Here is a 27,838-nt window from a genome sequence, read left to right on the forward strand (position 1 = left end):
AGAAAAAAAAAAAAGGGTGTCAGAATTTCTTTGTGTATATTTTTTCCTCTATATCTCTGAGGCCGTAGGGGGAATTTTTTTTTTTCTCTCAATGGAGATGAAGCAATTGTGTGATCGTGTGGAGCAGCTCGCTGCGGAAGTGCGGGGAATTTCCGCCTATCTTACTCATTCCCATGCTGCTGAACCAAAGATCCCCACTCCTGATGTGTTTTTTGGGGATCGGTCTAAATTTTTGAATTTCAAGAATAATTGTAAATTATTTTTTGCCTTGAAGCCTAACTCGTCGGGGAGCTCCGCGCAGCGGGTTAAAATTGTCATCTCTTTGCTGCGCGGCGATCTCCAGGATTGGGCGTTTTCTTTGAAACCTGATGATCCTATTCTAAATAATGTGGATGCATTTTTTCAAGCCTTGGGGTTGTTGTATGATGAACCTAATGCTATTGATCAGGCTGACAAGGCCCTGTTGGCATTGAGCCAGGGTCGGGATTCTGCAGAGTTGTACTGTCAAAAATTCCAAAAGTGGGCGGTCCTTACTACCTGGAATGATGATGCCTTGGCAGCTCTCTTTTGGAAAGGTTTGTCAGAAACCGTAAAAGATACTATGGTGGGATTTCCTGCTCCCTCTGGTCTTGACGATCCTATGTCATTAGCCATTCAGATTGATCGGCGTTTGCGTGAACGCAAGACTGCACGAGAGGTGTTGCCACCTGTTGAACAAATGTCTGAACCTATGCAATGTGATAGAGTTTTGTCCAGGGTGCAACGTCAGGAGTTCAGAAGGCATAATAAGCTGTGTTTTTTTGTGGAGATGCCTCGCACATTATTTCTGTTTGCCCTAAATGAGAGAAACGTTTTGCTCACACGTTTTCTGTGGGTGGTGTTCAACCTAAGTTTCTTCTGGCAATTACTCTGATCTGCTCCCTGTCCACATTTTCCGCCAAGGCTTTTGTGGATTCGGGAGCAGCTCTGAAACTGATGGACTTGGATTTTGCTAAATGTTGTGGATTTCCTATGACGCCTTTGCAGACGCCTATCCCTTTGAGGGGTATTGATGCGACTCCTTTGGCGAAAAATAAACCTCAGTTTTGGACCCAGGTGGTAATGCGGGTCGCCCCAGACCATCAAGAAAATTGCAGATTTTTGGTGTTGCATAATTTGCATGATACCATTGTTCTGGGGTTTCCCTGGTTGCAAATCCATAATCCAGTTTTGGATTGGAAATCTGTGTCTGTGGTGAGTTGGGGTTGTCGGTGTGCCCTTAGTGATGCACCTGTTTTCTCCACCTCTCCCCAGTCGCATGATGTTCCTGACTATTTGGCTGACTTTCATGATGTATTTAGTGAGAATGAGTCTGTGTCTTTGCCTCCTCATAGGAGTTATGACTGTGCAATTGAACTGAGCCCGGGGTGTAAATTTCCCAAGGGTCGGCTTTTCAATTTATCTGTACCCGAGCACGAGGCTATGCGATCCTATATTAAGGAGTCGTTGGAGAAGGGTCATATTAGACCATCCTCTTCACCCTTAGGTGCTGGGTTTTTTTTCGTGGCTAAAAAGATGGTTCATTAAGGCCCTGTATTGACTATCGTGCCCTCAACAAAATTACTGTTAAATATCAGTATCCGTTACCCCTGATTTCTGATCTATTCTACAGAGTTAAAGGTGCTTGCTGGTTTACCAAGCTTGATCTCAGGGGGGCGTATAATCTTATTCGCATTAAGCATGGGGATGAATGGAAGACGGCGTTTAATACTCCGGAGGGACATTTTGAGTACCTGGTGATGCCTTTTGGGCTCACTAATGCCCCTTCTGTCTTCCAGTCCTTCATGAACGATATTTTCCGAGACTTTGTGGATACATTTTTGATTATCTATCTCGATGATATTTTGATATTTTCCAAGGATTGGGACTCTCATGTGGAACATGTTCGGACTGTGTTCCGGATTTTGAGGGAGAATTCCCTGTATGTCAAGGGATCGAAATGCCTTTTTGGGTACAGAGGATTTCATTTTTGGGATTCATTTTGTCTCCGTCAACTATTGAAATGGACCTGGCCAAGGTACAGGCCATTTATGATTGGGTTCAGCCCACTTATTTGAAGGCCCTCCAGAAGTTTTTGGGTTTTGCTAATTTTTATCGGAAATTTATAGCTAATTTTTCTAGTATTGCCAAGCCATTGACTGATTTGACTAAGAAGGGTGCTGATGTGCTGAATTGGTCTCCGGAGGCTGTTTCTTCCTTTCAGGAGCTGAAGCGAAGATTCACTTCTGCTCCGGTTCTGCGGTAACCTGATGTCTCACTCCCGTTTCAGGTAGAGGTAGACGCCTCTGAGATTGGTGCAGGATCTGTTTTGTCCCAAAAAGATCCTGTGACATCTAAAATGAATCCCTGTGATTTCTTTTCCTGAAAGTTCTCCCCATCCGAACGTAACTATGATGTGGGGAATTGGGAACTGTTGGCCATGAAATGGGCATTTGAGGAGTGGAGACATTGGTTGGAGGGAGCTAAACACCAGGTCATGGTCCTTACTGACCACAAGAATTTGATTTACCTGGAGTCGGCCAAACGCTTGAATCCTAGACTGGCTAGGTGGGCCTTGTTTTTCACACGTTTTGATTTTGTGGTTTCTTTTCTTCCTGGCACTAAGAATGTCAAGGCAGACGCCCTCTCTAGGAGTTTCTTTGCTGATTCTCCTGTTGTGACCAAGCCTGCTACCATCTTAGGCGAGGGGGTAGTTCTTTCTGCCATCTCGCCCGATTTGAGACGTGCTCTGGAAGAGTTTCAGGAGGACAAACCTGAGCGTTGTCCTAGTGGAAAGTTGTATGTTCCTGACCAGTGGAGGAAGAGAGTGATGTCTGAAGTTCATTGCTCTGCATTGGCTGGTCATCCAGGTATTTTTGGTACTAGAGATCTGGTGAGTCGGTCTTTTTGGTGGCCCGCCTTGTCTCGTAATGTCAGGAATTTTGTGCAGTCCTGTGGGACTTGCTCCCGGTCTAAACCTTGTTCTCGCTCTAGTGGGTTGTTGATGCCTTTGCCAGTGCCCAAGAGGCCATGGACCCATATTTCAATGGATTTTAACTCTGATATGCCTGTCTCTCAGAGAATGACCGTTATTTGGGTGATTTGTGATAGATTCTCTAAGATGGTCCATCTTGTACCACTCCCTAAGTTGCCATCTTCCTCTGAGTTGGTGCCCTTGTTTTTGCAACAGGTAGTTCGCTTGCACGGGATTCCTGAGAACATTGTGTCTGACAGAGGAGTTCAGTTTGTGTCTAGATTTTGGAGGACTTCTGTTCCAAGCTGGGAATTCAGTTTTCCTTCTCCTCTGCGTTTCACCCTCAGACCAACGGGCAGACGGAGAGAACAAACCAGACTTTGGAGTCATATTTGAGATGTTTTATTTTCGCTGATCAGGATGATTGGGTTTCATTTTTGCCCTTGGCCGAATTTGCTTTAAATAATAGAGCTAGTTCTGCCACTTTGTTGTCACCTTTTTTTTGTAACTTTGGGTTTCATCCTCGATTTTCTTCAGGGCAGGTGGAGCCTTCTGCCTGCCCAGGTGTTGACACTGTGGTGGAGAGAATGCACCAGATCTGGGACCAAGTGGTGGATAAGTTGTCTCTCTCCCAGGAAAAGGCCCAGCGGTTTTCCAACCGGCATAGGACCATTGGTCCCCAGTTTAATGTGGGTGATATCAAAAAATATTGCTATGAAAGTGGCTTCTCCTAAGTTTAAGCCTAGATTTATTGGACCTTACAAGATTTTGGAGATTATTAATCCGGTCTCTTTTCGGTTGGCTCTTCCTGTCACGTTTAAGATTCATAATGTGTTCCATAAGTCCTTGTTGAAGAGGTTTGTTGAACCAGTAGTTCCTGGGGTGGCACCTCCTGACCCTGTATTGGTTGAAGGTAACATGGAGTATGAGGTAGAGAAGATACTGGATTCCCGTCTGGCTAGACGGAGACTCTAGTATTTGGTTAAGTGGAAGGGTTATGGTCAGGAGGATAATTCCTGGGTCTCTGCCTCTGATATTCATGCCGAAAGATTGGTGCATGCCTTTCATCGGGCTCACCCTGATCGCCCTGGTGGCATGGATGAGGGTTTGGTGACCCCTCCTCAAGGGGGAGGTACTGGTGTGAGTTCATTTTTCCCTTTACCAGTGAGGTCTGATGAACTCCCTCTTCTGGCAAAGGAAGGTAGTGAGGCTGATTACCAAACAGCTGAGCAGGTAGATGATGACTGGGTCATAGGAACTGATGACTGGATATAAGGCAGCCGACGCCCTGCTGCCTTGCTGGTGATCTTCCTGTTGGATTCTTGGAGACCAGTCTGATTTCTGCTTCTCAAAGCTAAGTTTTGCGCTGCCTTTTGTACACTTTAGTTCTGGTTTTGTTTGCCTTGTTTTTTGGAGTTCAGCCATCCCCGGCCGGGGGTGAGCTGAATTCCATTTTTGTCTCTGATCTGTTGATCTCTGGCTCTGTCTTCAGAATATACCTGAGTGCTGATATAGTCTTTTTGAAGCCTAGCGCCTTCTGTGCCTGTTTTTCCCATCAGTCTGTTGGTTCTTTTTTGCATAGGGTTTTTGCGGATTGCAGACAGCAGCTTTTCTATCCTGTCCTATTTAGTTAGCTTGGGCCCCATCATTTGCTCAACCTATCTTTCTATCTGTGTTAGTGTTTTTCATCTTGCTTCACAGTCATTATATGTTGGGGGCTGCCTATTGCTTTGGGGTCTGCTCTGGGGCAGTTTAGCTTTCCCCTTTCTGTCTTTAGGCTAATTTAGTTATCCGGCTGTGACCGAGGGGTCTAGGGCAACGTAGGAACCCCCCACGGCTACTGCTAGTTGTTGTGGATAGGTTCAGGGGTCTGCAATCCGATAGCTTCCAACTTCTCTGGTTTTCTGGACTTAGCTATTATTTTTGTTTTTTCCTCCTTTGGTGACTCATCCATAACATTATGCTGTGACATGGAGAAACTAACATGGCAGAGAACGACTGGGCCTGGGGAAGAGGAGGGGACTGGCTAGTGAAGGCAGGGGAGACAAGGCCTGCAAATGGAGGAGGGGACTTCAGCTGTATCACAGCAGGAGATGGGAGTTATTGAGCCTGCATGTATGCTGCACAAGGGCAGGGAGTGGAGTCAGGAACCACCAGGGGTCAGTACACAGGAGTAGTAATGGAGTTTACAAGAACAGCAGGAGAAAGGAATCTTGACTAAAGGCTGGTAGTTCAATAATCACACAATGAAGGAAGTGCAATGCTAGGTTTAAGTAGGATGTTCAATCAGGGTTCAACCAAACAGGAACTCAGGGTGGAGACAATCAGAAACAACACAGGTACAAGTGTTTCTCACTAAATTAGAATATCATCAAAAAGTTAATTTATTTCAGTTCTTCAATACAGAAAGTGAAACTCATATTATATAGAGTCATTAGAAACAGAGTGATCTATTTCAAGTGTTTATTTCTGTTAATGTTGATGATTATGGTTTACAGCCAATGAAAACCCAAAAGTCATCATCTCAGTAAATTAGAATAATTAACAAAAAACACCTGCAAAGGCTTCCTAAGTGCTTAAAAAGGTCCCTTAGTCTGTTTCAGTAGGCTCCACAATCTTGTGGAAGACTGTAGACTTGACAGATGTCCAGAAGGCAGTCAGTGAAACTGTCATAATCCAGCGTGGATCTGACAGTTTAAATGGACAAAGTTAAACTTTTTTTCCTTTGGCTAGGTGCCAAAGTGGGTTGATTGCCCCCCAGTGGCCATTGGAATTGTTGCACTTGGTGTCATTCGTTCTGGGTTGCCCCGGTGGTGGGTAGTGGTATTGCATGTTGGTTCTTTGGTTGCGTGCACGTGATTAGGTAACAGGTGTGAATGCTCTATAAATGAGTGTCAGGTGGTTCAATCATTGTTGGTGATATTGTGTTCGTCATTTGGGAAGCAAGCCTGGGTGAGGAAGAAGCTGAACATGAGTCCTGCGCAGCCCAGCCAGAGGGGATGAGTGGCAGCTAGGTGGTCTGCAAGAAGGGCTGGCATGACGTGGTGGAGTCTGTTGCGAGCTCATCTGTTCATTCATCTTTTGTGTCCGAGGATCTCCCTCTTCTGGTGAAGGAAGGTAGTGAGGCTGATTTGGATGAAAGAAACCAAACACCTGATCAGGTGAATTGTGACTGGGTAACGGGAACTTCAGACTGGATATAAGGCAGCCGACGCCCTTATGAGTTGCTGGTGATTTCTCTGCTGGATTCTTGGAGACCAGACTGATTCCTGCTTCCCAAAGATAAGTTTTTGCTCTGCTATTGAACTTATTAGTTTTGGTTTTATTTTCCTTGTTTTTTGAGTTCAGCCGTCTCCGGCCGGGGGTGTGCTGGATTCTTTTTCCTTGATCAGTGTTCTCTTTTGCTCTGCTTCCAGAATATTCTGAGTGCTGATATAGGGTTTGAAATCTAGTGACTTCAGGGTCCTTTTTGCTTATCAGTTGTGTTGGTAATATTTTTAGCAGGGTTTTCTCGGATTGCAGACAGCAGCTTTTCTGTCCTGTCCTTTTTAGTTAGTTTGGGCCCCATCATTTGCTCAACCTAGCTTTCTATCTGTGTTAGTGTTTTCATCTTGCTTCACCATCATTACATGTTGGGGGTTGCCTATTGCTTTGGGGTCTGTTCTGGGACAGTCAGTTTTTCCCTTTTCTCTCTTTAGGCTTATTTAGATCTCCGGCTGTGACGAGGTGTCTAGGATCACCGTAGGAACACTCCATGGCTACTGCTAGTTGTGTGATAGGATTAGGGGTCTGCAATCCGCTAGTTTCCAACCTCTCTGATTTTCTGGGCTGAGCTTGTGTTTTGTTTTTTCCTCCTCGGTGACTCAATCATAACAGGAGTCACAGTTTATGGTGTCGGCAGGAAGTGCTTGCATGGCTTGGTGGAGTGACGACTATGGAGAGAGTTGCACTCAGCATGCGGGACTTGGTTGCTGAGAGCTGGACACAAGCATGCTTGACTTTTTGGGCAGAAGCTGAACTCATTTTTGGGACTCTGTTACTGGACTACTGCAACTGGTGGTGGACTCTGCTCCAAGGATGCACTATGGTGAAGGATCCAGTTATGGTGATGGATCCAGGTGGAGGAGAAGATGCACGCAGGTGGTGGGCTCTGTTGCTAGGAGCGTACGCAACAGAGCAAAGCTAAGTGGTGTTTCCCCTGTTTTGTCATCTTTCCTCATGTGTGTTTTAGTGCAGTGGTGGGATTAGTTTCCGCACCGACCAATTCCTAGTGAGGGTTTAGGTCTGGGCGAGCTAGGGTTTTTAGGTTCCTGTTGCGCGCCCAGTGCGGAACCGGCATAGGGAACGTTAGGAGTGCAGGGACACTGGCTCAGGGGAGCTCAGGAGGTCTCCACTTCCCTATTCCCTATCGCAGGGCCCACCATTGTTAATGTTTTCCAGGTACCCCTTTATTATTTAAATTCGCCTTACTGGAGGCGGGGTTTCTAGACTTGTATTTAGGTGTAATGTCTAAATTCGCCAGTTGGAGGCGGTGTATCCAGCTGCACGTGTTTATTATTTAAATTTGCCCCACTGGAGGAGGTGTATCCACGTGTGTCATATGGGTTCGCCTTGCGGTACTCGCTGCGTTCAGACACACGTGACCGTGACAGAAACACTCTACAAGGAGGATAAGCCACAAGAGGTCATTTCTAAAGAAGCTGGCTGTTCACAGAGTGCTGTATCCAAGCAATTTAATGGAAAGTTGAGTGGATGGAAAAAGTGTGGTAGAAAAAGGTGCACAAACAACTGAGATAACCGCAGCCTTGAAAGAATTAAGAAAAGGCCATTAAAAAACATGCGGAAGATTCACAAGGAGTGGACTGCTGCTGGAGTCATTGCTTCGAGAGCCACCACACTCAGACGTATCCAGGACATGGGCTATTGTTGCATTCCTTGTATCAAGCCACACATGACCAATAGACAACACCAGAAGCGTCTTACCTGGGCCAAGGAGAAAAAGAACTGGACTGTTGCTCAGTAGTTCAAGGCGTTGTTTTCAGATGAAGGAAATTTTGCATTTCATTTGGGAATCAAGGTCCCAGAGTCTGGAGGAAGAGTGGAGAGGCACACAATCCAAGCTGCTTGAGGTCTAGTATGACGTTTCCACAATCAGTGATGGTTTTGGGAGCCATGTCATCTGCTGGTGTAGGTCCACTGTTTTAGGTGTTTTATGAAAACCAAAGTCAGCGCAGCTGCTTACCTGGAAATTTTAGAGCACTTCATGCTTCACTCTGCTGACAAGCTTTTTGGAGATGGAAACTTAATTCTCCAGCAGGACTTGGCACCTGTCAACACTGCCCAAATTAACAATACCTGGTTTAAAAACAACAGTATCACTGTGCTTGATTGGCCAGCAAGCTTGCTTGACCTTGACCTCATAGAGTATTTTTGGGGTATTGTCAAGAGGAAGATGAGAGACACCAGACCCAACAAAGCAGGTCAGCTGAATCATAGAATCGTAGAGTTGGAAGGGACCTCCTGGGCCATCTGTCCAACCCCCTGCTCAAAGCAGGATTTGCTAATTCATCCCAGACAGATGTCTGTCCAGCCTCTGTTTGAAGACATCTATTGAAGTAGAAATCACCACCTCTCGTGGCAGCTTTTTCCACTCATTGATCACTCTAACTGTGTATTTAATGAACATGCATTTCAGTAGGCCAACATTTCGGATTTTAAAATCATTTTTCAAGCTTGTGTTATAAAGTATTCTAATTTACTGAGATAATGACTTTTGAGGTTATATTGGCTATAATCCATAATCGTCAACATTAAGGCCTCTTTCACATGTCCATTTATTTTCGGTACCGGAAAAACCAGTACGGAGATATCCATGTCCATGTGCAATTCATGTAGCACATGTGTGGCAACCGTATGCCACCCATGTGGTGCATCAGTACCACACGGACAGTCGCTGGGGAAGAAGTGCTACAGTAAGTGCTGTTCCCCGGTGGCAGGTGCTGAAGCCGGCTCTAATCATTCTCCTGCCGGCAAGCAGAAGAGAATGATGATTGTTATATTAAAGTTTGAATGACAGCAGGTGGGGGCTGTGGAGTGCCCTGGTCATCTGCACCTTCTGTCACTGTTATTAGCGCCAGTAGGTGTCAGATGATCGGGGTTAGAGTGCCAAAAGCCCCCACCTGCTGTTGTTCAGACTTTAAAATAATGCTCATCATTCTCTGCTTGCTGGCAGAGCAGGGGAGAATGATGACAGCCGGCTTCGGCACCTGCCGCTGGGGAAAAGCGCTTACTATAGCGCTTCTTCCCCAGTGCCGATGCGTGTCACACAGAGGACATCAATGTGTGTTCTCTGTGTGCACGTTTGTGGGATGTTTGCTGTCCGTGCTGACAGCAAAAAACAGACGAGTCGGTGTGTTTTGCCCATGGATACTGTCTGTGGAAACACACTGACGTGCACAAACCCATTCATTTGAATGTGTCTACGCGAGTGCATGTCTCCGGTATGAGTGAAAACTGTCACCACACGTACCGGAGACCCGGACATGTGAAAGAGGCCTAAGAGAAATAAACACTTGAAATAAATCACTCTGTTTGTAATGACTCTATATAATACGTGAGTTTCACTTTTTTTTTTATTGAAGAACTGAAATAAATAAACTTTTTGATTATATTCTAATTTTGTGAGAAGCACTTTTTAGTTTTATTGCCCTCTTTGCTTGATACATAGCTTTATAAGACAAAGTCATTTTTAAAATGTAAAATATTTGTTTTAAAAAAATATTTAAAATTCAAAAGATTAAATATCTCTTCTTTTTTCATCTATCCCCCCCAATAAAAAATACATTATATTAAACTATTAATTAAAACAGCTCTGGCTCTAGAAAGAATGGTAGGATAAAATAAAAGTGCAAAAATTGAAAATCATGAAGAAGTTAACAACATAAAACCAAAAGTGTGAAGGCAGCCTTATGATTGTTGTGTGTTTTTTTTTTTTTTTTTTTTTTTTTTTTTTTTTTCCAATCTTTTGCCCCCATTTTTGGGGGCAAAAGATCAATCAATGTAACCAGTTCTATGTTAAACAAGTGATGAAGTGATGAAATAACACTCCCAGTAAAATGAATTTAAAAGCAACGTAACATATGCACAGTAGTGGCTATCACATATAGAATACAAGTTTCTATATATTTATATTATGTCCATGCTTCTTGAAATATATGCATAAAACTAGAATACATATACAGTATGTGTTTATATCTATATATGTAGATATATACTGTACATAGAAAGAATCAGAGATATAACAATATTATACACTGATAGGGAATCTAGAGTGTGATGATAATCTTTGCAAAGTGCTGTGGAATATGATAGCGCTATATAAGCAAAGCATACTAAATATACACATACATATAGATATATATTGTGATGCTTAATATATTTATAGGACCATAAAACTTTTACATTTGCATGGAGGCAAAAAGATATTGATTATCATCTAAAATTAATAAATTTACATTTTTCCACTATATTATGCTATTAGGCAAAAGGGATCTCGCTATCTTGGTTGGAATTATTCATGTTCTCTGACATCAGCTTGGCATTTTGTAATAATGGCATGTCCAGATAGAATTGATGATACCTCCTCCTCTATAACTGAATATGAATTCATAGATTTTAGCATCCCTAGTAAATAGGACACTTGAGCCCCATATTTGAATTCACCAACATTTCTATGACAGATTTAGATAAAACGGTCTTCAAGAAGTGATTGTCATTAAATGCAGAAAAGAACTTCATCTCTTTAACACATAACTACTGTGCCATTTCAGTGCAATTCTGTTCAAATTTCAAACATTCCCTGTTAACATAATCAAGTGGCATGAAATGTCCTTTAAAAATGGCAAGTATACAGCATCATCTCAATTGGTACTTAGCAGTGGTTCTTCTCTGCCAAAATGCACAATAGCTTTCAGCAGGGAGTTTTTAAGCATTATACTTTTGAGTGCCTATGATCAATCAGTATAAACCTAGAAACCTACAAACTCCAATTATATAAAACAAGAATGACTGTGTATATTTTATGTATGGATGCTATGTCCCAGTCCTAGAAATGACATTATTGATATTGTAAGTAAATTATTTAGCTATTTGATATATGTATACATAATGTCATGTTGCTTACATTTTATAGCGCGCCTTCTTTTAATATGCATTTCAGCTTTTTCATTGCTTTGGAATCACAAATATTTATTGTGAATGCAAATCTGATTTCAGCAACAAAATAAAAAAAAAATCACTTTCATATTTATAGAGTTAATTTCAGTGTAAAATGCAAGCATAAAATTGCTGACTTGAGAATTTTTTTTAAAAAAAGCTCATGTGATGGTTAGTCAGAATTATATTTGCGACTGGCCACTAGAGGTCCATTGCCTAGATTGGCAGGTCATGGTGGATGGAGCCCACCGCTGATTATAATTATTTTTACCTAGTCCTCCTGAAAGTAGAATATGGAGGATTTAGGGAGAACCAACACACAGAGAGTTAGGGAGACAAGTTATGATGCTTCTTCTCATCTGTTGTAATAAATGTGATAGCATTGATTGATCGAACAGCAGTTATCAATCAGAGACCTGGTTGTGCACTGTGATATGGAGAGCATAACTGTCAAGATTCCTCCACTTCCAAAGTCCAACGGATGCAGTGAGTGACAGCTCAGCTGCCATATAGGTTCAAGGGCGTGCTGGACTGTCAGTAATGTGAATGAAATCCCAGCCATCCAATATGGCCACGCCAGCGGGGGTTTCCTCCAGGTGTCAACTGTTCAGGGTGATTACTTAGCTATTTAGTTGACTGACAATGGTCACACTATTGCCAGCCATAGCTAGTTTGTGTGCCTTGTGCTTAGAGTTCTGCTTTTCTGATCTTCAATGCCTGATCATAGACTTTGCCTTCTGACTATTCATTTGTATTGATATTTTGCCTGTGACATAATCTGACCCTTGCAGCCTTTGCCTTTGCCTTCTAACTAATCGTTTACCCTTTTGCCTTTGACATGCTCTCCTGGTATTTGATCTTGGACTCCTTGACTCTCTTGACTCACAGCTTGTCCATATATAGTGACTCAGTGTCACATTAAGACTGGCCTTGTATATTTTTTTTCACCAATATGAATCCTATTCACACTTTTTGTGATAAGTTGGAGAATCTGACCCCAATGATTCAGGATCTGAGCACCGGAACCTTGAATCATTGCAGCTTGAGTTGCAGGGCCAGGTGTCTAGTTTATTAAACCTATTTATAGCTCTTTGCTGACGGCAGTGCCTGCAATGTTTGTACCTTGAGACATGCAGTTGACCTCTTCTAAACTTGTAAAGGCCCTTCCTGTCAATTTTTCAGGAGAGACGAATCATTTTTAGAGTGTTCAGGGAGAACTGTAGGTTATCTTTTACACTGCAACATAGGTCTTCATGGAATGAACCCCAGCGAGTAGGAATAATTATGTCACTCCTATGAGAGGGTTATCAGACCTGGTTGTTTTCACTGTCCCCAAATGCCTCAGAAAGTATTTCTGTTAATGTTTTCTTTGATGACTTAGGGTTAATTTATGACAAACATGATGGAATCCAGGTTGCTGAGGTTAAAAACATGAACCTGACACAAGGGAGCTGCACAGCTGTGGACTATAGCACCGGATTCCAGCAATTATCCACTGAAGTTCAGTGGAAAGATGTGGTCATCAGGTGACAATTCTATAGATATCTGTCTGGAACTATTAAGGATGCTCTGCTCTGCATACTTTGTTCTTTGGTGGAGGCCATGATCCAGGAAATACAGATGGACTGCAGAGAGATGTGGTGCCTTTTATACTCCCACAGAGCATGTCTCTTTACCTGAGATGGATGCCAGCTCTTGTGCTGTGTAGAGGCAATGTAGACACAATGAACTCTGTCTCTACTGTGGTCTCTGGCTCACTGGATATTTTTTAAAAGTCTGTCTAATTTTGCCCTCAAGAAAGCAAGCTGTCGCAAAATTCTGGATGATTGTCGAGGGGGGCAGCCAGACATCCAGGTATCTTTTTCTCCTTGGATAAAATGCAGTATAATATGATTTTGTCCTTCAAAAACCAGGTAGTATCAGCATTGGCTTTCATTGACTGTCGGTCTGCAACTATCTTTATTGATTCAGGACAGGTTCTGAAATTAGAATTAATGACAGTTCATTTGGAAAAACCCATTCAAACTTTTGGTATTGACAAGACACCGCTATTTCAGAATTTTGTCAAATGGGTAATGGTGGAATTCACACTTCAAGTGGGAGCACTTCAGTCTGAATCCATTTCCTGTTTTGTCTTGCATAATTTATCTGCTGTGTGGTACTGGGGCTTCCATGATTGATTTTTCACAATCCTGTTGATTGCTTACAAAAGGCAATTGTTAAATTGAGCCTCAATTGTCATAAGAAATGTCTAGGTTCAGTTCAAATTTGCTCTGCTAGTCTGGAGGGTCTGCAGGAGCACCTGAAAGACTTTTGAGATGTGTTTTCCGATAAAGAGATGTCTGAACAATTTGTCTGGGTCTGAACCACCATGAAAAATTATGTGAACAAAAGTTTACTGATGGGCCATATCCATCCTTCTTCCTTCCCTGTTGCTGTTGGATAATTCTTTGTAAAAAAGAAAAATGGTGATTTCCTTCCTTGTCTTGACTTCCAAGAACTGAACAAAATCAAGGTTGAGATTACATATCCACTTCCACTCAACCCTGACCCATATAATCAGCTAAGGGGGCTAAATGGGTTTCTAAGCTAGATCTTAGAGGAGCTTACAATTTCATTTGCAAATGGAAAGGTGCTGAGTGGAAAAGAACATGTTTACTGTCTGATGGTTTATTTGAAAATTTTTGCATGTCATTTGGGTTAACCAATGCAACAGCAGTATTTTGAAACTTTATACATTTATATTTTTTACTCATTGCATTAAGAGATTAATTGTGATTTTCTTTAATGATATTTTATTTTTTTCTCCTGATTTGAATTCTCACCAGGAACATGACTGTGTGGCATTACAAAGGTTGAGGGAAGTTCTTTGTTTGCTATGTTTTCTGTTCAGGAAATTTCTTTCCTGGGGTTCATTTTATCAGCTGATTGGTTTAAAAAGGATCTGTGGAAGGTGCAGGCCATAATAGATTGAGTTCAACTTTGTGACCTAAAACGCCCTTTCAAGGATTCACCAACTATTATAGAAAAGTCAATAGGTGTTTTTCTCAGATGGCTAAACTTCTTATTGACCTCAGAAGTAAGGGGGGAGATCTCAAGGTTTCATCACAGGATGCTATTAAGGCTTGTGAAAAATTGACAGTGTGTTATGACTGTTCTAATCCAACTCGATCACCAAGAACCATTCATTGGGGACATGGATGCTTCAGAGGATGTTGTAGATTGAAAAACTCTGACCAACTTGTGGCCATGTGCATTTTTCTGGAGATCATTTTTGTCTGCTAAAAGAAATTTTGATGTTGGGAATCGTGAATTGTTCTCTGCTAAATTAGCCTTTGAGGAATGGAGGCATTTATTGGAGGGTTCAAATAGTCACTGTGGTCACTGACCAAAATAATTTATCTTATGTTGAATCAGCTAAATGGCTAAAGCCCCCGTCACATATAACGATGTCCCAGTGATCCCACCAACGATCCGACATGGATGGGATTGCTGGGACATCGTTAGGCTGATCGCTGGTGAGCTGTCATACAGACATCCCTAGCGATCAGGACCAGCGACGCCGGATGCTGGTTTCTAATTTAAATGTCTGGTATCCAGGAGCTGCGGCTCCTGGATACCCGCTGTTTACCTTGGAAACCAGCATGTACACCGGTTTCCAAGGTAAACAGCGGGTATCCTGGAGTTGCAGCTCCTGAATACCCGACGTTTACATTAGAAACCAGCGTCCATCGTCGCTGATCGCTGGTCTCTCTGTACCACATGCAGCAATGCGTGCTGGGCTGTGGGAGACCAGCGATCGAAAAATGGCCCATGCCGATCGAGCACGATCAGCGATAACCGGCAGGGGGGCCGGTTGCTGATGCCCGTCACACACAGCGATCTCGCTGGCGAGATCACTGATGTGTCACAAAATCAGCAATCTCGCTAGCGAGATCACTGTGTGTGACAGGACCCTAATTCCTACATAGGCCAGATGGTCCTTATTTTTCTCTAAATTCAATTGCTCTATCACATTCAAACCTTGGTCCAAGAATGTGAAGGCTGAAACATAATCACTTAGCCTTAATTCAGTTTCTCCTTCAGAGCTGCCATCCTCCATTCTTCCTAAGATCACTGTGGTTTCTGTGGTATCCACAAAGTTGGAAGAAGTGATCTGTAATGTCCAGTTGAAGACCCCTTGTGTTACTCCAGGGTAAAAATGATCTGTACCTGTATACTTAATAGTGCATCTGTTGCAGGAGTTTCATGATTCCATCTTGAGTGGTCTTCCTGGGGTCTTCCACAGGAAGCTCGGCTCTTTTGCCTGCCTTCATTGAATAATAATATTGAGGCTTTTATATCCGATTGTGAACTTTGCACTAAAGTCTGTCATAACTTAGGGTACCGTTACACATAGTGATGCACCAGCGATCCTGACAATGATATGGATCGCTGGTGCATCGCTAAGTGGTTGCTAGTGAGCTGCCACACAGGCAGATCTCACCAGCGACATCGCTGGGGTCGGGGGTCGCTACTTACCTGTCAGACGCGGCGATCCTGATGTCCTCCTGCCCGCGTCCACACGTCGCTCGTCGGCGCCACAGGAAACGCAGCAGGAAGCGCCCGATGAGAAATGATCCAGGACCTTCTCGCGCGATCAGCAATAATCAGCGGGGGAGCAGGTCGGAGGTAAGTATCACATGTAGCGATATCGCTAGCAATATCGCTGCTGCGTCACAAAATCGGTGACTTTACAGCGATATTGCTAGCGATATCGCAGTGTGTAACGGTGGCTTTACCAGTTTGAGAATTGGCTCCATTGCCAATTCGAGAAAGACTGTGGACTCATCTATCCATGGATGTCATCATGGACTTGCTTCTACCTGGTGGGAAAACTGTTATTTGGCTGTTAACTGACTCAGTAAACAATTTAGGGCAACCTAATGCATAGACAATCTCCAGGTTGTTTACTTGTGAGATTGCATGGAATTCCGCTTAACATTGAGGGGGTGTGCAATTAGTCTTCAAATTCTGGAGAGCCTTTTGTAATAAACTGTGGATTCACTTGTCATTTTCCTCTGTCTACCACCCTGAAATCAACAGACAGGCAAAGGACAAATCAAGCTTTAAGGTATTTTGCTGCAGTTCAGCAGGAGGACACGTCCTCATTCTTAAACCTGGCTAAGTTTTCTTTTAATAGTTGGGTCAATCAGTCCACTGGAACCTTGAATTTTTGCTGTAATTATGGTTTTCATCCCCATTTCAGTGAATTCTCTAGGATATGTTCTAAGTGTCCTAGGGTGGAGGTTGCAATGCAGAAAATTGGGGAAGTCTGGATGGAGTTAAAAAGAATATTGGGGCCTCTCATATTTGCCAAAAACGGACGGCTGATAGAAAATGTTCAATGGGTCCTGTATTCAAAGTACCCGATAAGGTTTGGCTGTCATCCAAAAATATTAAACTTAGAGTACAGTCCACGAAGTTGGGCCCTAAATTCATTGAGCCATATGAGATTTTAGAAGCAGTTAATCCGGTGGCTTTTAGATTGAAACTTCCCCATCTCTTCGTATTCCTAATGTCTTCCACAGATCACTATAAAAAGCAGTTTGTTCCTTCAATATTATCTCCCTTAGCTCCGGCTCCTCTGGTTTCTGTCTGTGGAGGTTTGGAGTGCGAGGTACAGGTGTCACCTGCTCAGGGTTATTGCCAGGCTATTTAGATGGCTGACAATGGTCAGACCATTGTAAGTCGTAGCTTTGCTCAATGTTGTGTGTGCCTTGTGCTTAGAGATTTGCTATTCTGATCTTTGTTGCCTGACCCTGGACTTTGCCTTTTGAATATTATTTTGTATTGCCACTTTGCCTTTGATGTACTCTGACTTTTGCTGCCTGACCTTAGACTTTGCTTTCTGACCATTCTTTTGCCTTGCCCTTTTGCCTTTGACATGCTCTCCTGGTATTTGACCTTGGACTTCTTGATTCTCTTGTCTCATGGCTTGTTCATGAGTAGTGACTCAGCTGTGAGTAGTGACTCAGCGTCACAGTACTGTTCAGAAGGTAGGGAACACAAAGCTGCTGCCCATCTGAATTTACATTTTCTGCTTACTTCAGATAGTCCTATAGCTGAGTGGAGTCTGACAAAGCATTTGTAAAGATAATACTTTTCCTATAACTTTGATGTAAAGATATTATCCTCATCGGGTGGAAAGAAGATAGTGGGGGTCGTGGAGGCATCGCATGGAGTCATCTTGGTACATTTAGAAAGAATTCCCATCTGCAGGTGTGTTGCTGCGATCACAGCAAAAAAACAGACCATAAGTAAAAATAGATGGCAATAGCTTCATGCTAAAGAATCTAGAGTGTAATCATATCTTGTGCTCTACTCCATTTTTCCTGAATAGTATATCTATATTCAAAACATGCTGTAGGTGTGTTGCTGTGATCACAGAAAAGAAATGGACCAAAGTAAACATAGATGGGCACAACTTGATGCTAAAGATTCTTCAATGCAAGCATGCGAATTCACAGAGTAGTATAGCATTTATAAAACTCTTGACATGAATGGCTGTACATCCACCACCATGAAAATAATAAATACTTTATGAAAAGTGAGAAAATACAAAAAATAAAATCAAATAAAACTCATAAAAACATTTACTGGCCAATAATTTCCTCAGAAACATAACCAATTGGACAATATGTGGGATGTAATGAAATGTAGAATAATAGAACTCATGTAGTTTACTCAGTAAATATTAGGTTCAGCCATCATGCAAACTACAAAAATAAATAAGCTATAATAATGCAATAAAAATAAATCAGTGCTTAGTAAATAGTGTACAAAGAGAAGCTGATACAATATTGACAATGAGGTACTCCAATCTGGAGCTAGAGACAATAAGAAAATTGCCTTTAGCCCCTTAACAACCAAGCAATTTTGTTGGTTAAAGTCCAGGCCTTAATTTTGAAATCAGACCACTGTCACTTTATGTGCTTATAACTCTGGAACGCTTCAACGGATTCTGCTGATTCTGAGAAAGTTTTTTCGGGACATATTGTACTTCATGTTAGTGGTAAAATTTCTTTGATATGACTTTATAAAAAAAAATGGAAATATGGTGAAAATATTTCAAATTTTGAAATTTTCAAACTTTTAAATTTTATGCCCTTAAATCAGAGAGATATGTCACAAAAAATAGTTAATAGTTAATAAATAACATTTCCCACATGTCTACTTTACATAAGCACAATTTTGGAAACAAAAATTTTTTAGTTAGGAATAGTGTTGAGCGATACCATCCAATATTCAGAAATATCGGATCGGATTGGCCCGATACCCCAAAAAGTATCGGTATCGCTGATTCCGATACCGGAAGTCCCATTCAAGTCAATGGGACAGAACTATCGGAATTAAAAAAAACCCTTTCTTGCCTTCTACATCCTGTTCGGAAGGGGGGAAGAGTGTGGGCGGTGCGTGGGCGGACACTGTGCATGACTGTGTGTGCGGGCGGGGTCTGTGCCGGCCCCTCGGGGGTCTGTGCCGACTGTCGGGGGCCTGTGCTGGCTGCTGGTGGTCTGTACGGGCCTCTCGGGGGTCTGTGTCGACTGTCGGGGGCCTGTGCCAGCTGCCGGTGGTCTGTATGGGCCTCTCGGGGGTCTTTGCCAACTGTCGGGAGCCTGTGCCGGCTGCCGGTGGTCTGTATGGGCCTCTCGGGGGTCTGTGCCGACTGTCGGGGGCCTGTGCCAGCTGCCGGTGGTCTGTACGGGCCTCTCGGGGGTCTGTACAGGCCTGTCGGGGGCCTGTGCCGGCAGCCGGTGGTCTGTATGGGCCTCTCGGGGGTCTGTACAGGCCTGTCGGGGGCCTGTGCCGGCTGCCGGTGGTCTGTACGGGCCTCTCGGGGGCCTGTGCCAGCTGTCGGTGGTCTGTGCCGGCTGCCGGGGGCCTGTGCCAACCTGCCGGTGGTCTGTACGGGCCTCTCGGGGGCCTGTGCTGGCTGTTGGTGGTCTGTGCCGGCTGCCGGGGGCCTGTGCCAGCTTCCGGTGGTCTGTGCGGGCCTGACGGGGGTCTTGTGTGTGTGCAGGCATCATCCGATTGGACTACAAGTCCCATCAGGCGATGCCTGCTACAATGACAGTGACTGACACATTAGCCAATGATGGGACAGTAGTAGTCCCATCATCCGGTTAATGTGCTGAATGTAAAAAAAAAAACATACTACATACATACTACATATATACTACATTCATACAATATACATGCATACTACATACATGCTACAAATATACTACATTCATACAATATACATATATACTACAGACATACTACATATATACTACATTCATACAACATACATACATAAATACATACATGCTACATATATACTACATTCATACAACATACATACAAACTACATACATGCTCCATATATACTACATTCATAAAACATACATACATACTACATACATGCTGCATATATACTACATTCATACAACATACATACTACCTACATGCTACATATATACTACATTCATACAACATACATACATACTACATACATGCTACATATATACTACATTCATACAACATACATATATACCACATACATGCTACATATATACTACATTCATACAACATACATATATACTACATACATACAACAAACATACTACATACATGCTACATATATACTACATTCATACAACATGCATACATACTACATATATACTATATTCATACAACATACATATATACTACATACATGCTACATATATACTACATTCATACAACATACTACATATATGCTACATACATACTAAATGTATACTACATTCATACAACATACATACATAATACATACATGCTACATATATACTACATTCATACAACATGCATATATACTACATACATGCTACATATATACTAAATTCATACAACATACATATATACTACATACATACTACATATATACTACATTCATACAACATACATACATACTACATACTACATATATGCTTCATATATACTACATTCATACAACATACATACATAGTACATACTACATACATACAACATGCTGCAGACATGCAACATACATACATACATACATACTACATACTGCATACATACTACATACATACTGCATACAATACATTCATACAATACATACATAGACATACAGTACATATAACATAGAGTACATACTCACCATCATTTGTCACTTTGATCCCCAAAGCCAGTGTCATCTATGAAAAAATATGAAAATAAATATGGCAAAAGCTGCGTAGGAACTCTCTCACACAGCAATGCCATAAAGTGAGACTAGGGACTTTTTTTTACAGTGGCGGAGGAATACAGTGCGGAAGGATACCTACCTCCCGTCATTGGAATATTGAAGCCCCTAGAGAGCGGTCGCATCAGCTGATGCTGCTGCTCTCCACGGGAAATCGGCGTGGGACCCTCGTGGATTTCTGCGGATCAGGGAGTATATGACTTGTTTGTTATTTTCATATTTTTTCATAGATGACACTGGCTTCGGGGATCAAAGTGACAAGTGATGGTGAGTATGTACTCTATGTTATATGTACTGTATGTCTATGTATGTATTGTATGAATGTATTGTATGTATGTAGTATGAATGCAGTATGTAGTATGTATGTAGTATATATGTATGCTGTATGAATGTAGTATATATGTAGTATGTATGTATGTTGTATGAATGTAGTATATATGTAGTATATATGTAGTATGTTTTTGTTTTTTTTGTTTTTTTTACATTCAACACATTAGCCGGATGATGGGACTACTACTGTCCCATCATTGGCTAATGTGTCAATCACTGTCATTGTAGTAGGCATCGCCCGATGGGACTTGTTGTCCCATCGGACGATGCCTGCACACACACAAGACCCCCGGCAGGCCCGCACAGGCCCCCGGCAGCTGGCACAGACCACCAACAGCTGGCACAGGCCCCCGAGAGGCCCGTACAGACCACCGGCAGCCGGCACAGGCCACCGACAGGTCTGTGAAGACCCCCGCGAGACCCGTACAGACCACCGGCAGCCGGCACAGGCCCCCGAGAGGCCCGTACAGACCACCGGCAGCCGGCACAGGCCCCCAACAGGCCTGTACAGACCCCCGAGAGGCCCGTACAGACCCCCGACAGTTGACGCAGACCCCCCGCAGTTGGCACAGACCGCGCATCATGATGCGCACAAACCGCACATCATGATGACATCATTTCAGCAGCCAATCACAGCCACAACAGTGGCTCATTGCATTATGGGGACTTCCAATTCCGGTATCCGATATTGAAAAAATATCAGTACTCGGTATCGGAATTCCGATACAGTGAATATCGGCCGATACCCGATATTTGCAGTATCGGAATGCTCAACACTAGTTAGGAAATTATAAAGGTTAAACGTTGACCAGTGAGTTCTCATTTTTACAACAAAATTTACAAAACCATTTTTTAGGGCCCACCTCACATTTGAAGTCACTTTGGGGGGCAATATGACAGAAAATACCCAAAAGTGACACCATTCTAAAAACTGCACCCCTCAAGGTGTTCAAAACCACATTGAAGAAGTTTATTAACCCTTTAGGTACTTCACAAGAATTGAAGCAATTTGGAAGGAAAAAATGACCATTTAACTTTTTTCCCCAAAATTTATTTTTGGGCACAATTTTTTTTTATTTTGTCAAGGGTTTCAGGAGAAAATGAACCACAATATTTGTTGTGCACTTTCTCCTGAGTACACTGATACCCCATGTGTGGAGTAAGACCAATCTTTAGGCGTACGGCAGTGCTCAGAAGGGAAGGAGCATCATTTGAGATTTTCGTTGTATGAAAAAGAACAAAAGGGATGGCACTCACCGTTCTGAAAAGTGAATTTATTTTTAGATAAAAAGCATAGGCTTGGGAGAGATGTGTGAACTGTGGACAACGGCCGTTTCACGCCAACTGCGCTTCAACGGGTCCTGGAGTCAGGTAACAGGAAGGTCAAACTAAATACACTCACAGGTGTTAGCACACCTCCTAGTTACTGACACCTACTGCCACTTAATAGAGTGAACAAAAATGTGAACATACATATAATACAATTAAAACACAATAACTAAATACCAGAAAACACCTAAACACTGTTGATATCATTATAATTTTTACAAGAAAACAGACATATCAATTTTTTCATGTAGTCCTAGTGGTCCTGTGGCATTAGACTGCAGAATCCATCAGGCTTCTCTCTGTAAGAGAAGTCTGTGATGATTCCCTCCTTGCTGTGGTAAAAAAACTCTCTCTATTCCAGCAAACCGCATAGACTCTGGGTTGCCCCCATGCACTTCTTTTATATGATCAATCAAGCGATGAACCCCTTTTCCAGAAGATATGGAGTAAAAATTTAGTTAGAGTTTAGGTGTTTTCTTGTATTTAGTTATTGTGTTTTAATTGTATTATATGTATGTTCAGGGGCTGCAGGCAGAAGGAGGGACTGCAGGCAGAGATGTGGGCGCTACACTCCGGTTGCAAACACTTCCATTGTCCTGACTGAAGGCAGAGTTACCACATGTGAAGGTAAAATGTCCAAATATTATAAAGCATTGCTTTCTGGAGTAGTAACATGTGTATCTCTCATGGATTTCACTGCCTAGGGGGACATGGGATGCTGTGTTCCCCAGTTGCTTGGCAACTCAGAATACTGCTGTGTCTGGTAGAGTAGGTAGTGGTGGGATTACGTCCATTCTGCTGTGCAAGTTAGCAGGGAATGGCTGTCTTGGGATGATTGGGAGGTATTCAACACCTGATCATTTCCTTTAGCATCGGGCAGGCTATTTACACCAATATCCGACACGATTTGGGATACAAGCAGTAACTTTTTTCTTGGATCAGCATACGACGGGGGATCATCAACATGACCAATTTTTGTTGGACTTATTGCACTTTGTTCTAGACAAAAATTATTTTGTTTTTGATCGTGTATTTTATTGACAGGTGTCTGGGACTGCGATGGGTGCACGATGTGCACCATCTTATGCAAACCTTTTTCTTGAGTGGTGGGAGATGACTCGGATCTACTCGTCATCTGAGTTCAAGGACCATGTGTTCAAATGGTGGCATTATATCGATGATGTCCTTTTACTATGGACAGGGCCATTGGAAGAGTGCAAAAAGTTTGTTGACAGCCTTAATGACAATGCATTTAACATACATTTGACGGCTAATTTTGCAGGTACCGTGGTGGATTTTCTGGATTTGAAATTGACCATTGAAGGACAATCCATTCAAACTACTCTTTATAGGAAATCCACCTCTACCAACAGTGTTCTGCATTATTCAAGCTTCCATCCAGAGCACCTGAGAAACAGAATTCCAAAGGGACAATTTTATCGGTTAAAAAGAAATTGTTCAGACGACCAGGATTTTCTAACACAGGCTAAAGATTTGACCCGACGATTCAAAAATAGAGGATACCCATGTAAGGTAATATCTAGGGCCTTCTCATCCACCAGGGATAGGGACAGTGCTGACCTTTTAGGCCCACTACCTCCCAAGGTTATTAAACCCTTAAGTTTAATAACTACTTATAAAAATCAATGGCGAGATATACGGGGTATCCTCAGTAAATATTGGGGTATGTTAGTGAATGAGCCTAAGCTATCACCCCACATAGCACCTCAACCTACTCTTGTTGCTAGGAAGGCACAATCATTAAAATATTCTTTATGTCACAGCCATTTTAAACTGCCGGTGCATAATTTAAATAGAGGGACGCATCTGGTTGGCACCTTTGCCTGTGGCAGATGTAACATTTGCCATCTAACCACTGGCAGTGAAGGGGTTGTTGTTCCCACCCTGACTTCTCCTGTTGCCTCTAAGACCTTTTTCAATTGCAGGTCTTTGAATCTCATTTATGCCCTGTTTTGCCAGTGTCCAAAAATGTATGTAGGACAAACCACACAAGAACTCCGGAAAAGGATTCAACAACATCTGTCTAATATCAATACAGCCAGAACTGATCGTGAAAAAGGTAAATCCCTGACATCAGTAGCTGCTCATTTTTTGTGTGAACACAATAGTTGTGTGACCGGTATCAGGGTTATGGGCCTGGAACAAATACAAACTAATATTAGAGGGGGCAATATTTCTCTGGAATTACTGAAACGGGAATCCAGGTGGATTTTTGATCTTCGAAGTCGATCACCTCTGGGTCTAAATGAAGAATTATTATTCACTGGTTTTTACAAACAGGTGTGAGTTCCCAGATAGTTATGGTTCTCTTTTTTTCGTTTCATTCACAGGTTGTTGATCAACTTTGTTTGACCTGGAGGGCCTGGATTCCTTTTGGGGCCTCCCCTTTTGGGGTTTAGCCTTTTGGACTGAAAAGTTTTATCCATTTATCATATTTCTGGATCAAGTATTTTGTTGCCCTTCATTATTGGAGTATATATATATATTTTTTCTACTACATTAGAACGATAGGTATCAGGGCACGCGAGCTTTGAAGAGACCCCGGTACAACGCTGGACTTTTTGTGTCTTGCCTGTCCCAATGATTTATCTATAACAGGCATCTTTGCATTGCATTTTACTATTGTGTCTTAATATCTTGTAATCTTTTGTTCCTTATGATGGTTCCAACTTATTCTAATTACTTCAGGCGATCTAATATGAAGTCTTTAGGGGCATCTCTCTCTTTTTAGATATCTCCATTATACATGGTAAACATTCAATTCTGAGTGTGTTTGGGCATTGGGAGGAGCTTGTGGAGTCGTTTGTCCCCTCTATTGTACGGTTTTACCGTCTTTAGGTGTTGACTAGCTGATATACCCCATTTTTACAAACCATGGGATGGAATTTGTGGAGTTTCTTTCTCTTCTTTGTGGTTCTTTCCCCCTGATACACATTTTTTCTCATTGGGGTATGAATCATTGTTTTTTTTTTGTGTACATCTCGACCACTAGGGGTTTCTTTTGAATACATTTTTTTGTCTAGTGTCAAGATATTGTGTGTTACATTTGCTGGCATATAGGCCTGTTTAACATACCTTTTTTAGAATTATAGGGTGTAATTGACCATGCAATGTGTTTTTGTGAGGATATTGTATGTTCCCTTTATTGGGAGACACCTAATTGCATAAAACTACATGAAGGGACCAATTTTCCCTTCTGTGAATTGGTACCTCAATAAAAGGTGGTGTTACCATCTCTTCTTTTGTAGTAATTAGTTTGCCGCCTCTCTGCCTATCACTAGTTTGTATCCCTCTGCCAGCAACATTTGTTGATCTATTTATAGTTCTACAAATATGTTGTGTTTGACACTTTTGGATACTTTGTACGCAGAGCGTCTTGGCCCAACATGTTATGATTTGTTTCTGTGTTACTCCTATGTTCTTATTATGCACCAGCTCGATTTCTTCTTTTTTTGTATTTTACCAATAAACTAAAAATATTACTTTGGTGTATTGTATAAGAACTATTAAAACGCGTCAATTTTTCATAACAGCGTCATTTATTGTTTTTCTTTTATATGACAACTTTGGGCACTGTTAAACCCTTATTAGTTGTTGTGGCAATTATCTGATTTGCACCTGGTTTTCTGTGGTGCTTAGTCCGCCACTTTCTTGTACACCATTGTTTGTATCCTTTTGTCAGCAACAATGGCTGCTTTATTTATATGCTACTTTTGACATTTTGGATACACGGCACGCAGACCTCTTTGTATCTTATTAGAAGTTTATAACATATCTTTATCACACTGGTATATTGTATATGGACTACCTAAATGCGTCATTTCTAATAACAGCGTCTTTTCATTACTTTTGTATTTCCTGTTGCTTATAAGATAACTCTGGGCACTGTTAAATTTTTATTTATTTTTCTGTGTCATGGTAACTATTTGGTTTATGCCAGCGCTTTGGTAATAGTATACTTTATGTAATATACACAGCGATTTTTCTATATTGTCAATTTTCGCCTACTTTGTGCCTGCATATTCCATCTTAAATACGATAAACAATAACTTAATGTCTTTTTGAAATTATCTTAAGGTGTCATCTGCTATAACCAGGAAATTACTGTGACTCTTTGATTCTTTTTTTTTGCCTTTGCTGTGACCATACTTCCTGATTTTTTTCACTAGGACGTCACTGCAATGTTTCTTTCTAGTTCCCGTGGCAACCATACATGGCGCCTGCGCATTGGGGTTTGCTGTATCTCACAGCCCCTACGCTTGTAACCAGGAAGTATCTAGGAATTTCAGGATTCACCTTTGTTCCTGACGTCACTGTAATGTCTCTCTTCTGCCAACTATACTCGGCGCCTGCGCATTGGGAGTTGTTATATTATATAAGCTCCTGCGTCTGCGCATCTTTGTCTGATCTGTCACATATCCTGTGACCATACTTCCTGATTTTTTCTTACTAGGACGTCATTGTAACATTTCTCTCTAGTCACCGTGGCAACTATATATGGCGCCTGTGCATTGGGGTCTGGTGTATAGCACAGCCTCTGAGCTTGTAACCAGGAAGTGACTAGGAATCTTAGACTCCACCTTTGTTCCTGACGTCATCGTAACATTTCTCTTTTATTACCGTGGCAACCATACTCGGCACCTGGGCATTGGTATTATGCTGTATTACGTAGCTCCTGCGTCTGCGCACTTTGGTCTGATACGTCACATACCCTTAACCAGGAAATGATTATATGCGTTAGACCACACCTCTGTCTCTCTGACTGTTCCACTGGGTCTCCATCTTGAAAGCGGCTAAACAGATATACCACCATGGCTGCAGCTTATTATTGCTGATTTACTTAATATATTTATAAGACATAAGTCAGATTGACTCTCCAGCCCCTGATGAAGCCACCTTGCGGTGGCGACATGCGACGGGCACTCCACAGGCTCCCCCCAATGTGAGCGCTACCACTCTTAGATAACTAGGCAGGATGCAATTGCTGCATTATTGCACTTTATAGCCTTATTTGGTGTGTTTATAGTTACTATCTGGTTTATAGGTACAGTTGTGGCCAAAAGTATTGACACCCCTGCAATTTTGTCAGATAATACTCAGTTTCTTCCTGAAAATGATTGCAAACACAAATTCTTTGGTATTATTATCTTCATTTAATTTGTCTTAAATGAAAAAACACAAAAAGATTTCTCCTAAAGCCAAATTGGATATAATTCCACACCAAACATAAAATAGAGGGTGGACAAAAGTATTGGCACTGTTCGAAAAATCATGTGATGCTTCTCTAATTTGTGTAATTTACAGTACCTGTAACTTACCTGTGGCACCTAACAGGTGTTGGCAATAACTAAATCACACTTGCAGCCAGATGACATGGATTAAAGTTGACTCAACCTCTGTCCTGTGTCCTTGTGTGTACCACATTGAGCATGGAGAAAAGAAAGAAGACCAAAGAACTGTCTGAGGACTTGAGAAACCAAATTGTGAGGAAGCATGAGCAATCTCAAGGCTACAAGTCCATCTCCAAACACCTGTATGTTCCTGTGTCTACCGTGCGCAGTGTCATCAAGAAGTTTAAAGCCCATGGCACTGTGGCTAACCTCTCTAGATCTGGACGGAAAAGAAAAATTGACAAGAGATTTCAACGCAAGATTGTGCGGATGTTGGATAAAGAACCTCAA

The 27,838-nt window shown here is 42.1% G+C and overlaps 1 protein-coding gene across 4 annotated transcripts in view; it reads left to right on the forward strand.

The window, feature by feature from the left end:
• The window catches only part of LOC141087825 (uncharacterized), a 57,186-nt gene that overhangs the window by 16,823 nt on the left and 12,525 nt on the right, over positions 1-27,838 (forward strand). For 2 of the 4 annotated variants that reach the window (XM_073573663.1, XM_073573666.1), the window contains exons 2-4: positions 22,659-22,763; positions 23,419-23,669; positions 24,117-24,216. In XM_073573663.1, coding sequence (XP_073429764.1) covers positions 22,659-22,763; positions 23,419-23,669; positions 24,117-24,216 — 456 coding nt within the window. Of the gene's footprint in view, positions 1-22,658; positions 22,764-23,418; positions 23,670-24,116; positions 24,217-24,487; positions 25,792-27,838 lie in introns of those variants that run through there. The other 2 variants (XM_073573665.1, XM_073573664.1) reach the window with 2 other exon arrangements.

This window comes from Dendrobates tinctorius, unplaced genomic scaffold (assembly GCF_039654945.1).
Source record: "Dendrobates tinctorius isolate UK_male_01 unplaced genomic scaffold, ASM3965494v1 ptg000035l, whole genome shotgun sequence".
Taxonomy (NCBI): Eukaryota; Metazoa; Chordata; class Amphibia; order Anura; family Dendrobatidae; genus Dendrobates; species Dendrobates tinctorius.